At 46.1% G+C, this 13,396-nt stretch overlaps 1 protein-coding gene across 26 annotated transcripts in view; it reads right to left on the reverse strand.

Moving 5' to 3' along the window:
• MBNL1 (muscleblind like splicing regulator 1) overlaps positions 1–13,396 on the reverse strand; it is a 179,653-nt gene that overhangs the window by 27,147 nt on the left and 139,110 nt on the right. For 13 of the 26 annotated variants that reach the window (XM_082224419.1, XM_082224410.1, XM_082224409.1 and 10 more), the window contains 3 exons: positions 12,692–12,784; positions 6,161–6,268; positions 1,226–1,426 (listed from right to left, as the gene is read on the reverse strand). In XM_082224419.1, the coding sequence (XP_082080545.1) occupies positions 1,226–1,426; positions 6,161–6,268; positions 12,692–12,784 (402 nt within the window). The remainder of the gene's footprint in view (positions 1–1,225; positions 1,427–6,160; positions 6,269–12,691; positions 12,785–13,396) is intronic. The other 13 variants (XM_082224411.1, XM_082224412.1, XM_082224425.1 and 10 more) reach the window with 2 other exon arrangements.

The following is a 13,396-nucleotide window of genomic DNA, read 5'->3' on the forward strand; positions in this document are numbered from 1 at the left end:
CGCTAATAGCGCTAATCCGCTAATCCGTCAATGGGCTTGCTTCGCAAGACGAAAAAACCGCTAGACGAAGAGAATCACAGAACGGATTCTTTTCGTCTTGCGAGGCACCACTGTAATATCCACCATGGGGCAGAGTTTATAACTCAGAAAGCTAAACTGTGATTTTTTTTGCTGCATTCTGATTTTGTTTGCTATGTAAAGGATGATTTCACTGGGATAAATTAAGCCAACAGACCATGGTTAGCACTAACCATGATTAAGCATTATGCCTGCATCCATTTACGGACAATTCAGATAGTGCCTAGACTAGCACGAAGAAGGCTTCATTTGTAACTCAGTTTTTTAGCGCAGTACCAAGCTGCAGGACAAGGCTGGCTGAGGGCCCACATCGCCACTGATGTCAGAAGATGCTGAAAACTCTTGTCAGACTCCCTCAGATAAGGAATTGTTGAGGGCAAAGGAGAGTATCTGCTATAGCAGAACAACATTTGTTAGGGATGTAGCAAAACCTGATAAATAAAAAATATGAGACCTCATACAAGATTCTGGCAACAGGCGTAGAATGGAAATGAGAAAGTCTGTGGAAAATATGCTGCCATCCTGGTATGATGGTAATACTACTGATGCTCAGAAACTTTTACTTCCTCTAGAGTGCTCTAGACTGCAGTGAATGGGACTTAGGGAGGGATTATATTCCACCCTTGTCAGCCATGAACTCCTGACACATATTCCCATTTTACAGATGGGGTACTGAGGGTCAACAACAGTGACTTGGTGAAAATGTGTGAGGGAAGGAGTATAAAGCGATTTGCACCCTAAAACGTTTGGAGAGCTTGGTAACAACCCCTCTCCCCAAAAGTGCTAGATTTTCAATTCTGGATAATCATTGTTTGAAAAAGCATTGCTTATTTTGTCAATTGCCAAAGATTAAGGAGGGGTAGTTGGTGCCTTCTCCTGCAGAAGTGCTTCCCCAAACCCACCAGCGAAACAGAATAGCAGTAGGCTGCAAAACAAGCTCATAATATCATTTGCAATTCCCCAAGTTATGCATACACAGGGCTACATTATTACATCACCGTCTTTGCAAAGGATGTTCCCCAGGGTCACAGAACGACGCCTTTCTCGTGCAAGGCGTTTATGGGGTGTTACCACTGCAAGACTAAACAATGCCGATCTGGGTGGTCGGAAGCTTTGCAAAGGGAAATCGTAACGTGTCGTTTCCTACCTCCAGTCTGTCTGTCCTCATTAGCTTTTGTGCGGCTGCTGCTGCAGCAGCAGGAACTGGCATGCCAGGATTCCCCGCAACCAGCATTGGCCCTGACGGCAGGATCTCTGCTGGGACCAAACCAGGAGAGACAGGCCCCAAGTAGGGGTTAAAGGCTGTTGAAGCATTGGTGGCTAAGCTTGGTGCAACTGAAAACATTGGCTGGAGTGGGGGGGGGGGAGGAGAAAAAAAGAAGTAAATATTAGTCAGACCATCACATCAATAACACTATACATACAAAGCCATATTTGAGACAGCGAGCCTGCGCTCTTTATCATTATATTCTGAAGGACTTGCACACATTGGCTTGGACCCAGCAGTCACCTCTATGAAGAGAAAGGCTGCTTCTGCTCATGGAAAGCTTTCGATCCAGTGTTGATCCCACTCACGGAAGTATGTGGAGGCTATTTTTGCTGAATCTCCCCTTCCCCTAGAGACTCCGCCCCCATTCTGGCTGGCTCTTCGGCTATTTTGGGTGGTGGACAAAGGACAAACCAGTCCATGGCCAATGGACCTGCAGCCTCCAGTGAGTTGAAGTGCAGGATAGCCACAACTCATTGAGTGCCAGTGACCATGTCACAGATGCTGCATTGGAGAAATCTGCAATGCACTGACCGGAGGCACTGGAATTGGGTCTGGTCTTTTAAGCCACTGTTTTTAGCCATGACTTTGGTAAAGTCGGGAAGAGGCCGGGAATGGAATGAGCACTGCCGCAAGGCCACATTCTCTTGTTGCTCACAACTTAACAGCACCCGCCTGTGGCACACAAGAGCCCCTATCTGCCGCTTCCCAGTGGTGTTCTGGTGGTGATGGGAACAATGGCATACAACGTGAGTGGTACAGGAATACTCACAGTGGCAACATATCACATCACAGCCCGCCCACCCCTGCTTTTTAAAGGGGTTCCTACCCCCCACTATGATCCCTAGGACAAAAAAAAAAACTGTGAAGAAAGTTGCAGTGCAGACAAGGCCTTGTCCCATACTGTAATTTATTTATTACTCTATTAATGCACCCCTCTTCCTCCTGCTGGAGCCCAAAGCAATGATATTTAAACACAATTATCATAAAAGTAATTAAAAAATTATCAACGGAACAATAACCTTTTCAGCGCCAAAAGGACAGGCAACAAAAACCTTATCTATTAAAACGAGCAGGTAACATTTTAAGTTGACGCCTAAATGCTGGCAATGTGGGACAACCGTATCTCAGGATATGGGTTACATTGGGGGGGCGTGTATAGCTGACAAACAAAAGCAGGGCATAATCCCTCCTCTCCTGCAGGGAACAGCTTAGAAATGAGTATTCACGTGCAAAATGCTCGCTCCTTCAGGGAAAATGCTATTCCATTCAGAACAGGCTGTTTCCTCAACTCCTGGACCCAGGAAGTGCCTAACCACAGGACCTCCATTTTATCAGAATTCAGACTGAGTTTGTTGGCCTCCATCCAGCCTGTCACTCTCTCCAGATACTGGTCCAGCACCTGAACACTCCCTCCTGATTCACATGTCACCTGCATATTGAAGGCACCACACTCCAAATACCACCTCCCAGCAGTTTCATATAGAGATATCAAATATATGACAGGAGTGGGCATTCTTTTAAAAAATAAGAAAATGGCCTTGTGAGGCCAAGTAGAGCCTTGTGTGTTTAATTAGGTCCACAGGCTAGATGTTTCCATTTCTGGTCTGGGCCATTACTGTCTATTCTGACTGGCAATAGCTCTCAAAGGCGGAGAGGGAGTAAGATCTTTCCCAGCTCTGCTACTTATTAATTGGAGATGCTGCAAATTGAACTTGAGACCTTCTACATGCATGTGCTTCATCCTTTGCTGTGGCCCCTTAACATCATGCTCTCAAGTAGTTCCTTCCTGAATATGCCACCTTCTCCTTAGGTAATCGATACGGCCCACAATTTAGGGCTGAAAAGGAACTATTCCCATCCATCAAAAGTGTATCGTTTTCTAGTGCTTGATAATAATCAGACCAAGGCTTAGGAGAAGTACGTGGGACAGATATGGAGGAGGGAGCTTAATGTGAAAGATGACAAAGCAATGGTGTGATCAAAGGCTCAGTCAGGAATGGGTAGGCCAGCTCAACACCCATCAGTCCCTGCCAGCAGAGCCAATGGCTAGGGTTGATGGCAGCTTCTAGCGCAACACTATTTGTAAGGTTGCAGGTTTTCTCTTCCTGGGATAAATGAAGAGGTGGAATGTGAACAAAGCCCCTGTTCTGTGACAAACCCCCCGACCCCTGATCCAGCATGTCTTCTTAATGTTAAACATTATTTTCCCTACAAAATACAACAGCCTCGCTGCCTCAGGTTCTTCCTACTCCCATCAGTGGAATGTTATATGAGCCCTGTTCACATCGCCACATCCAGGAAGAGCAGGAGGAACGGCAGGCAGCATTGGGAAATTTTAAGAGGTGCCTTAAGGGCAAGGAATAGGCTGATCATCTAAACTGCTAGCTCACTGGGTCACAGGCAATACATTCAAGAATCAACAACTACGGTTACTGCTATCGATAGGACGTCCACAAATTTAAATTTGGGAAGCAGAACCCAAAATACTTTAAGTTGCAGTATTTTGCTCTTAAAGGGAGTGGGGAAAAGAAACCCTACTGGTTTTTCCTCTATTGTAAGCCAGCAATCTAGGCTACCTAAACCAGCCTCTGCTGGTGTCGCTATTTCTGCCACACTCCCTGGCTTCCTATTAGTGGACTGAGTGGGCGCCACTGTCTGTGATTTGGCCTCTGTCCTCCCATGTGTACCTGCCTGTGTACCTACCACTCTCCCTGCAGTGCAGACAAAAGGTGTGGGAAGTAATGGGAGAAGACAGGGGCTGCATGCATGCAATAAGGCTGAGGGACACATGTAGAAAATACTGTTGGCTACACAAGCCCAACCACAATGTGTAGTCTGCTGAATAAGCCTTAGAGGAGGAGGAGAAGGAAGAAGAAACATGCCCCTAGACTTGGCTAGATCCTTAGCATCCACCAAAAGCCACTGCTCAAGAATAAACAAAGCAGCATTCCTTGACAGCTACACCGACTCTCCCTAGCCCTCCATCTCTGGCTGTCAGCGAAGCTTCAATGGACTAAAAGGCAAAGTGAGATTTAGAAGCATTTGAGGTTTAGTAATCAAATAAAAAAGTTCAAGCAAGACTTGAAGGTAAAAATGGAAGTTTCCAATGGCCCGGGACAGCATATCAACAGCCTGACTAGCCTGGGCCAACAGCTGAAGGGAAGCAAACACCTTGCAAAACCAGGAACCAGATGAGCTGTCAAAACATGCCTTCTCTATTTCCAGCCAAAGCTTTTGCAAATCTTCCCAGTTAGGAACTGGGAAGCACTGGTGCTTGTTCCATGGGCTGTAGCACCAGGATCTTAGGTTTTCCAAAGTGTGGCTGCCCATACCAGCACATTCAAGAAAGAAATACTTGCACTAGCACAGCATAGCACTGTAAAAAATTAGACCCTAAAAATGAACTCAGTTTGATGGAGTGTGTGTGTGAACAAAAAGGGGAATTCAAGTTGTTTGCATAAGCTGAAAAGCCAGCATTTCCAGTAATGCAGCATATGAAAGAAAACACTTACTGCCGACATTGACATCACTTCTCTTTCTCTGCACTGAGGAATATTTAATAATAATCTAAACAGCATTTCCCTACGGTACACAGTCAGATGGATAGGGCACGATCAAGAAAGTTAGCATGCTGCAAGAAACGCAGCGAAGAAATAGGAACTCATTCATTCCGGTTCCAATGTCTGCTGAGTCACTGTGTGCTTAGTGGCCAAATCGCTAGTTAAAATTCATGTCCTTGACTCCCTGGTGATAATGCAATGTCATCTTGCTTCATTTTGCATGGAGGCTGCTCCAATATAAAGGATATTTTATTTTATTTTAAAAATTGATGTCTTGGTTGTAGCACAACCAGAAAGTCCTCCCTTTCTAAAAGAGATGTGCTGGTGGAGGAGACACAATGCCTAAACATTCTCTTCCTGGGTCCAGAGCAGTGTACATGTTTGATGCTTCTTTACTTAAGTCACCATTCCCGATATTCTTTGCCCAGGATTCTCGGGTTGGAAGCACACACCTGCGAGTTGGGCACTGCAGGAGAATTCCCCAACTCAGACCGGCGGTGGTCTATGGTAGCAGTCAGTGCAATGCTATAGCTCAGGGGTGGGGGACCCTTTTCAGTCTGGGGGCTTCATTCCCTTCTGGGCGTTGGATGGGATGGAGGCGTAAGTGGGTTGAGAGATCAATGGAAAGTTTACCTTTGGACAGTAGGGTAGCTTCAACACATCCCTTTGTACCCTCCATTCAGAGAAGCAAGAAGAAGTTCCAAGGACACATTCCAGTCAGGGGGAAACAGTCAAGGGGGTTGGGGTACAAGGCAGGGCCAGCCAGTGGTGCAACTGGGAAGGGTGTGTGACCTGGGAAGAGTCCCAAGGACCAGAGAGGAGCTTGGAGGGTCACATTTGGCCCCTGCGGTTCCCTAACTCTACTATACATGCATGCTCAGAAGTAATCTCCATAGAGTTCAATGGGTCTTATTCCCAGGTGTGTATAAAACTGCAGCCTTATAAGACATCCCCCCCCCCCGCCCTTGGATCCATAGTAAACAAAGCAGCAGGTCTAGGAGTCATCACAGTATGAGAGTTAGGGTAAGGGGGCAGTCGCTAAACTTGCAAGCTGCAAATTCCTGTTGTCTAAAGACCTGGGGAAATAGAGACATTCATCCTGCAGGATAGTCAGCCCAATCTTGAACACTATCCCAGGATAACAAACTGCACACAAACCCCTAGGGTAACAGTGACTTCTGTTCCCAGATCTGGGACACACCTGTAACCGAAACATACATTTGGGGACACTTTTTTTTTTTTAATTTGTTACCATATATTTGTATTGTGGTAGTGCTGCTGTTGCGACCCATCTTAGATCTGTCTGCGACCCGGTAGTGGGTCCCGACCCATCAGCTGAAGACCATTGGTCTAGGGCTCTCTAAAGTACAGGAAGTAGAAAAATGGACAATTGTGATAACTCACGTAAACAAAGGAAGATTTCCTCTAAGGGTTTATAGCGAAACTGGGAGATTTTAAAAATTTGTTGTTGTTGTTGTTGTTTGGGGGGAGTGGGGTGGTGATGTAAAGAACACACCCTGGCCTTGTAAACTAAGTAGCTGGTGCCTATTTGAATCAATATGTTTGCAAGCTAGGTCTTTTCAGAGCTCATTGCCACCTCTTCTCTCCCAGTTAAGTGGCAGTGAAATGGCTGCTGGGAAGCTGGTGTTGTGGCTCTATCCCACTGGGTAAGCTGTTCCTGATGTGCTGACAAGCTTTAAGTGGCTGTGGCAGAAATATTTTAATATGAGAATATGTGGCCCTCACTGATCGGCTTTCTTTCCCAAAGCTTCATCTCCATGTGCACCTGAACTTTGAACTTATCTGTTCGATCTGCCTTATTATCTACCAAGATCCTATAAAAATCAATTCAGGGCCAAACCACATGCGCCATCATCAACATTTAATGTGCATGGTTTTTAATTCTTTAAATCTTAGCTGGGGGGAAGCAGTATTGGGTCCAAAGCATGCGAGGGGCATTCACCCTGTTTAGGGAAGCTTTTAATGTTTAATAGACTATTGTATTTTAATATCCTGTTGGAAGCCGCCCAGAGTGGCTGGGAAAACCCAGCCAGATGGGCGGGGTATAAAAATAAATTATTATTATTATTATTATTATTATTATTATTATTATTATTATTATTAAAGATGCTGCAAGGCGCAGGAAAGAAAGCAACCAACGTGTGCTTGCTTCCTGGGGCTAATCCCAGTTTCAGAAATTAGGTGGGAGGACCAGGGCAGTGGTTGTCCACATCGTATCTTTTCCTCTGCATGCGATGGCCCCAATACTGTTTGCCATCTGCCCAACTGATAGTTAAAGGATATGCACTTTAACTTCTTGCATGTGTTTCATGTAGCTTTGCCCTCAATGCATGCAAACAATCAGTGCTCCATGTGCTACTATGTGGCATTTTAGCTTAGTACGAAGACTATAAACACCATTGCTATTGCAGCTTCTCCTTGTAGTAAGGATATACTCTTGAGTTGTTTTGCAGGAGGTGAAAAACTCTTAGAGCCCATGGATTTTATTATAGTAGGAAAGAACAGCCCCACCCATTCCACAATGAGTCATGCTGGAACGCATCGCGGCCTACGTGATTCAGGTTGAGAACATGACCTTTTCAACTTTCTAAAGCTATCTTCAGTGCTGCTGGACTTTAGGGCGCAAAGGTGTGGTCCTTCTCAGTTTACACTCCAGCCGATCTCAGATTCATCGGCTGCCACCTTAGAAAGCTGAGAGTAACCCAGAGCTAACTCAAATGAGCAGGAACCAAGTCCTTAATACATAAATAAATGCTAAAGAAAGAAACTCATGCAATACTCTGTACCATCTTGAATGCACAAGGTTGGGGCACTTATTTGAAGGCACCTCAACTTCAATATTTCCTTCCATGCAGAAAGCTTAAAGGTAAAGGTAAAGGGACCCCTGACCATTAGGTCCAGTCATGACCGACTCTGGGGTTGTGGCACTCATCTCGCTTTATTGGCCAAGGGAGCCGGTGTACAGCTTCCTGGTCATGTGGCCAGCATGACTAAGCCGCTTCTGGCGAACCAGAGCAGCGCACGGCAACGCCGTTTACCTTCCCGCTGCAGTGGTACCTATTTATCTACTTGCACTTGACATGCTTTCGAACTGCTAGATTGGCAGGAGCAGGGACTGAGTAACGGGAGGTAACCCCGTTGCGGGGATTTCAACCGTGACCTTCTGATCAGCAAGTCCTAGGCTCTGTGGTTTAACCCACAGCACCACCCGCGTCCATGTAGAAAGCTTACATGACTGCAAAGTCTACAAGAAACTTTAATTGATGGGGCTGTCTTTCCATGTGGAGGAAAGTATGCATGTGGGAGTGCTTTCAAAGGAGGACTCTCTCTATGTGCACTGTGATCATGAGTTCTTTATCTTAAATCAAAGTGGGGAATGGCAGAATGTTAGATGCATGGACCCTAGAGAAATGACCCAAGTAGGGGTCAGGCAGACTACATGTGACCCAACTAAAGCCTACTTGCTTTTAAAAGACATCTGAAGGCAGCCCTGCTTAGGGAAGTTTCTAATGTTTAATACTGTATTGTGTTTCTAATATTCTGTTGGGAGCCGCCCAGAGTGGCTGGGGAAACCCAGCCAGATGGGTGAGATATAAATAAATTATTATTATTATACTAAGTGCTTTTGAAGTCAGAATCGGTGAGCGGTGTCTCTTGGAACTGTAAGGGTGCAAGGTAGGAGGCCAACAGTAGGTGGAGCCAGAGCCAATGAGCTCCATCCTCCACTATAAAAAATGGTTTGAATGTGACCTTGATGAGGCTGTAACAGAGGCAAACGGTTCAAGCCCCCTAGGCTGGCCACCTGCATAAAAATCCAGCTACTTAAAAGGCACAACTAGATAGTTAACATGACCCTCTTACCTTTGTGGGGGATGGATATGGGTTGTTTTTTTTAGGGAACTGGTCTTGTAGCTCTTCTATTTGTTTCACGTTTTGCTGGAATAATGTGGAGCCTGCCACTGGACAGGCAAGTAGGCACTACTTCATCTCTCAGAATAGCATCCCAACCCCTTTGTTTGGTCCCTGTAAACCTACAGCTTTCCTGCGACTAAGGAGGTGGGGTTAAAGAGCCAGACTCCATATTGGCCGAGTATCTCTTTCATGATTATTACAAATGTCAGAAACCCAAGAGGCAGGAAATGCTTCCAGAGACAGCAAGCAAGGCAAAAAAGCGAACAAGAGAAGCAGCTCAGGAGCGCAATATAGAAAACAGACACTTTGCAGAGTGGAACGGACACTAAGCAGCCTGGAACGGAAGGTGTTCCTTGCTGAATTTCTTTTCTAGTTTCTAGAGAGGTGTGGGGCTGTATGTGCTTCTAGTCACCGATGCCTCTTTCTCCTGGAACTGTGGTCTGAGGCTCGACTTACTTTATAGACAATGCATTCACACAACTGCACCCACATCCCCCAATGCAGCGTCAAAAATAATTTGATTCCTTTTGTGGAAAAGGAGAGGTGGACGAAAAGCCTTGACAAAAACAGTAATTACTTTTCGGCATCATCAAGGAGGAAGGGCAGAACGGCAAAAAGAAACGTAGGTATCTTATGAAAAACAATCGTACACCAGTCTGTTACTTTCTAAGCAGCCCTTGAATAGATAAAAATATTATTTACTGCATGAAGTCAAGCACAAACAATGGGAGATCCAGGGGTGCTGTTTGTATTGTAGGAGTATCTGGGTGCACCATAAGAGGCTGCAGATAACAGGGTCTGGATTATGAAATCTCTCCTACATCTGCACAGTAATAAAATCAAACTGCTGTGGCACCGAGAGCCTTGCTGGAAATACATCAGGAGCAAAATGTAAATTAAGCAGATTTTAATTGCATGCAGCCAACATGATTTGCATATTATTTTCAGTCGTGAGTCAGATACCAAGCTGTACATGGCGGACCTCCTGCATTTCTTCTGCGCCCTTGTACTTAAACTTGAAGCCACCCACAGATGAGAAAAGTAAGGAAAGGGTTTTCACTGTTAAATCGCATTGGGATGTTGCAATTCATAAATGAAGCAAACAAGCTGGAAATAAATCAACTTTCTTTTTTTTGCAACCTTGAAAACATGAGGCTTGCTTTAAAAATGAAACTGAAAGGAGGAGGGGGGATTCACGAGTTCCTAACATGTAACCTTTGCACACGGACAACAGCTCTGACCGTAGAGGCAAGCGACCTTCCGAAGGTAATGCTAAGGTTTTGGAACGACGAGAGAAAGATGTACCACATAAATAATTGATGCATTCCTCGGGCTATATATATATATGGCACAAACTGTCTCGGCACATGACTTAAGATGTTAGGAGTTGCATCGCTGCCCCTGCTCCACGTCGCTTTTGCCACTCACCCAGCCCTGCCGACGGCAAGGAAAATCACGCCTCAGCACGGTGTCCTGCCCTGCTTTGAGCCTCATTATCAAGGCTGGCATTGCCGCCCGTCTGGTGGGCTCCCTGACTTTGTTTCTGTGCCTCTTGCCCACACACTCCTCTGGCAAAGGGAAGGAACAGCAGCCACCACAGCCGGCTGCAGCTCAGTGGTCCCAGGTTCAATCCGCAGCATGGGAAAGGATGAAATCTGGGAGAGCTGCTGCCAGTCAGTGTAGACGAGCTAGGGGGACGAATGGCCTCTGACTTGTTATAACACAGGTTCCTATCTTCCCCTTTCCCTCTGGGTGGCAGTGAGGACCGGAGGTGAGAGGGAAAGCGATTAGGCAGAAGGGAGGTACAGGGAGGAGGACCGCAGTTCCTATGTGCATGGAGAAGGCAAGGAGGGAGAACGGGGCTCTCTCTAGCCACCCTGTGGGCTGCAGAGCACCCATATGCAGCAGTAGCCTGCTCTGCTCACCTGCTTGTGCTCCCCAAGTATGGTAAAGGAAAAGGGACCCCTGACCATTAGGTCCAGTCGCAGCCGACTCTGGGGTTGCGGCGCTCATCTCGCTTTATTGGCTGAGGGAGCTGGCGTACAGCTTCCGGGTCAGCGCCGTTTACCTTCACGCCGGAGCGGTACCTATTTATCTACTTGCACTTTGACGTGCTTTCAAACTGCTAGGTTGGCAGGAGCAGGGACCGAGCAACGGAAGCTCACCCCGTCGCAGGGATTCGAACCACGACCTTCTGATCGGCAAGTCCTAGGCTCTGTGGTTTAACCCACAGCGCGTAGGACCCTGAATTTAGGTGTGTCTGCAGAGGGACCAACACACAGCATAAGATGACCACGAAGGGATGCATAGCAACCCCCTGGCACTCTGCCATTGGTCATTCTCCTAATGGAAAGACCCAGAAACCAAACTGGGGGGCTGCCGTGCATCCCTTTGTGGTCATCATACTAAAAGTCCTATCACTTGCTTTGGGAGCCAGTGTGGTGTAGTGGTTAGGCTGCTGGGCTAGGACCCGGGAGATCAGGGTTCAAATCCCTACTTGGCCATGAAGCTGGCTGGGTGACCTTGGGCCAGGCATTGTCTCTCGGCCTAATCTGCTTCACAGAGTTGTTGTGGGGATGAAATGAGGTAGGGGGCAGAGAACCACGTCTGCCACCTTGAGCTCCCTGGAGGAAAAGGTTGGGATATAAATAAAAACAACTGGCTCGCTAAATAAAATACAGCGCTGTAGCTAAAAAGGAGAGAGGTATACCAGCCATCTGGGCACCTGCTGGGGGGCAAAGCCGTTGCAAAAACAGGTCCAGGTGCTCTCCGCGACACCGAAGGAGAGGTGACTTGCCCCCATCCCTGCCCAGGGCGTGTGAGGCAGTGGTTAACACCCAGCCAGCCAGCACAGGACACCTGGACCTCCCCACCTGCCCACCTCCAATCCTCAAGATTTCCGGGAGAAGCCTTTGTTTTTGCTGCCTCCCCTCCATTCATCTCTGTTGAGACAGAAATCGTTCCGCTCCATCAAATCTCATAAGTGAAAAGCAGCAACTGACATGTCGCAGGAGCTGCAACGGGCTCTGAGGCCCCGACTTGCTTTCACGCCAGGGCGCGGAGTCCTGACTGAATGCAGCTGAAGCTTTGCAGTCTAACACAGATGCAGGGAGACTGGTGTTAAAACATCACCCCCTTGCTGAAACAGGGACTTTGCGAACAGAAAGCCAGCTTCCCTCTCAACAGCCCTGTTAATGCAGCAAGTGGGGGGAATTTAAACCAGCCTCTCTCTGCATCTAAGACTTTGCCTTCTGTCCATTTTCAGTGCTTTTGCCACCTAAAGGCCATACCTCCTTTCTCCCACTGATAGATTTTAAATAAATGTTCAGGGCTTGGCCTTTAAGGACTTTACTTCCCAAATTCTGTCATTATCTTCCCCTGTATTCTGCATTTGTGTTTCAAGGTGCTGTCTAATTTCCTCCTCTCGTTTGGCATTGCACTGTTGTTGTTTTTTACTCTGCTATTCAACCACATTGGCATCTGCTAAGGCTCAATCTGACTCTCCAGACTCTGCCCTTTCTCTTCATTCTGGGGTATTCATTCTTCTGAAATTTTCGCATGTTGAACTTTCTAAGCAATTTTCATATAGATTGAATTTCAGGAACACCACTTTCTAACCAGATCCTGGGCAACTCTGAGCATTATATCAAAGGCGACCCCCCCACCCCCCTTATTGTTGGCTTTGCAACGAACTGTTCTAAGACAAATCAATCATCATAGCTAAAAATGCTGGCTCTTCGTCACAATATGAAGGCACATTAAACCCGTCAATATGAGCAACTAACATTCTAATCGGCAAGAAAACCCTCACAAAGCAGAAAGAAAACCCAAAATCATAATATTTTCTCACCTTTAGTGTTTGGTATTGATAAATGGAATCAGTGTCGATGAAATATGGAGATCCCTCCCCCCCTCTTTTTTGGAATGTCTGAGGCATATGGTTCTATGAAAAAATAATAACAGTATCGAGTTAACTAATTAAAACAATTAAACTAAGTCATCAACAGCCATATTCGGTAAAATAGTAAAGATAAATGACTGACACTTTAGATCTAAAAAGTGACGGAAAGTTATAACTGTGCAATAAAACAATAGTACCATTCCTTGAATGCAGGTATAAATCAAAGGTTACTTAAAATGCTCTGATGACAAGGAAAATATTGTGCAGACCTTTTTATTTGGATTAACAGTTATGCAAGTCAATACAAACCATGGGAACAAAGAAAAAGAACTGTGGGAGGGTAGGACTCAGCCCTGCTTTCTATAGTTTGCTAATCTTTTCTCTGTACTTTAAAAGCGCCCTGGTTGCTTTTTCATGACTGCCTAGATCTGACGTTTCATAGTCAAGTGACGTCAGCCGCTGAAAAGTGTGTATTTGCTTACACACACTTGCACCTTGCAAGCAGCTTGCATGCGATTCCGGGGTCACTTCCAGATGACCTGTTTGCGGAGCATTTGCTCTGATTTGTTTGCAGGGAGGGTTATAAGTAAGCAATGGTTCTCACCACTTTCCTGATTTCAAAAAGTCAGGTTTCTTTTGTTTGTTTTTTGATAA

The sequence above is a fragment of the Podarcis vaucheri genome, assembly GCF_965113315.1.
Source record: "Podarcis vaucheri genome assembly, chromosome: 5".
NCBI classification, from domain to species: Eukaryota; Metazoa; Chordata; class Lepidosauria; order Squamata; family Lacertidae; genus Podarcis; species Podarcis vaucheri.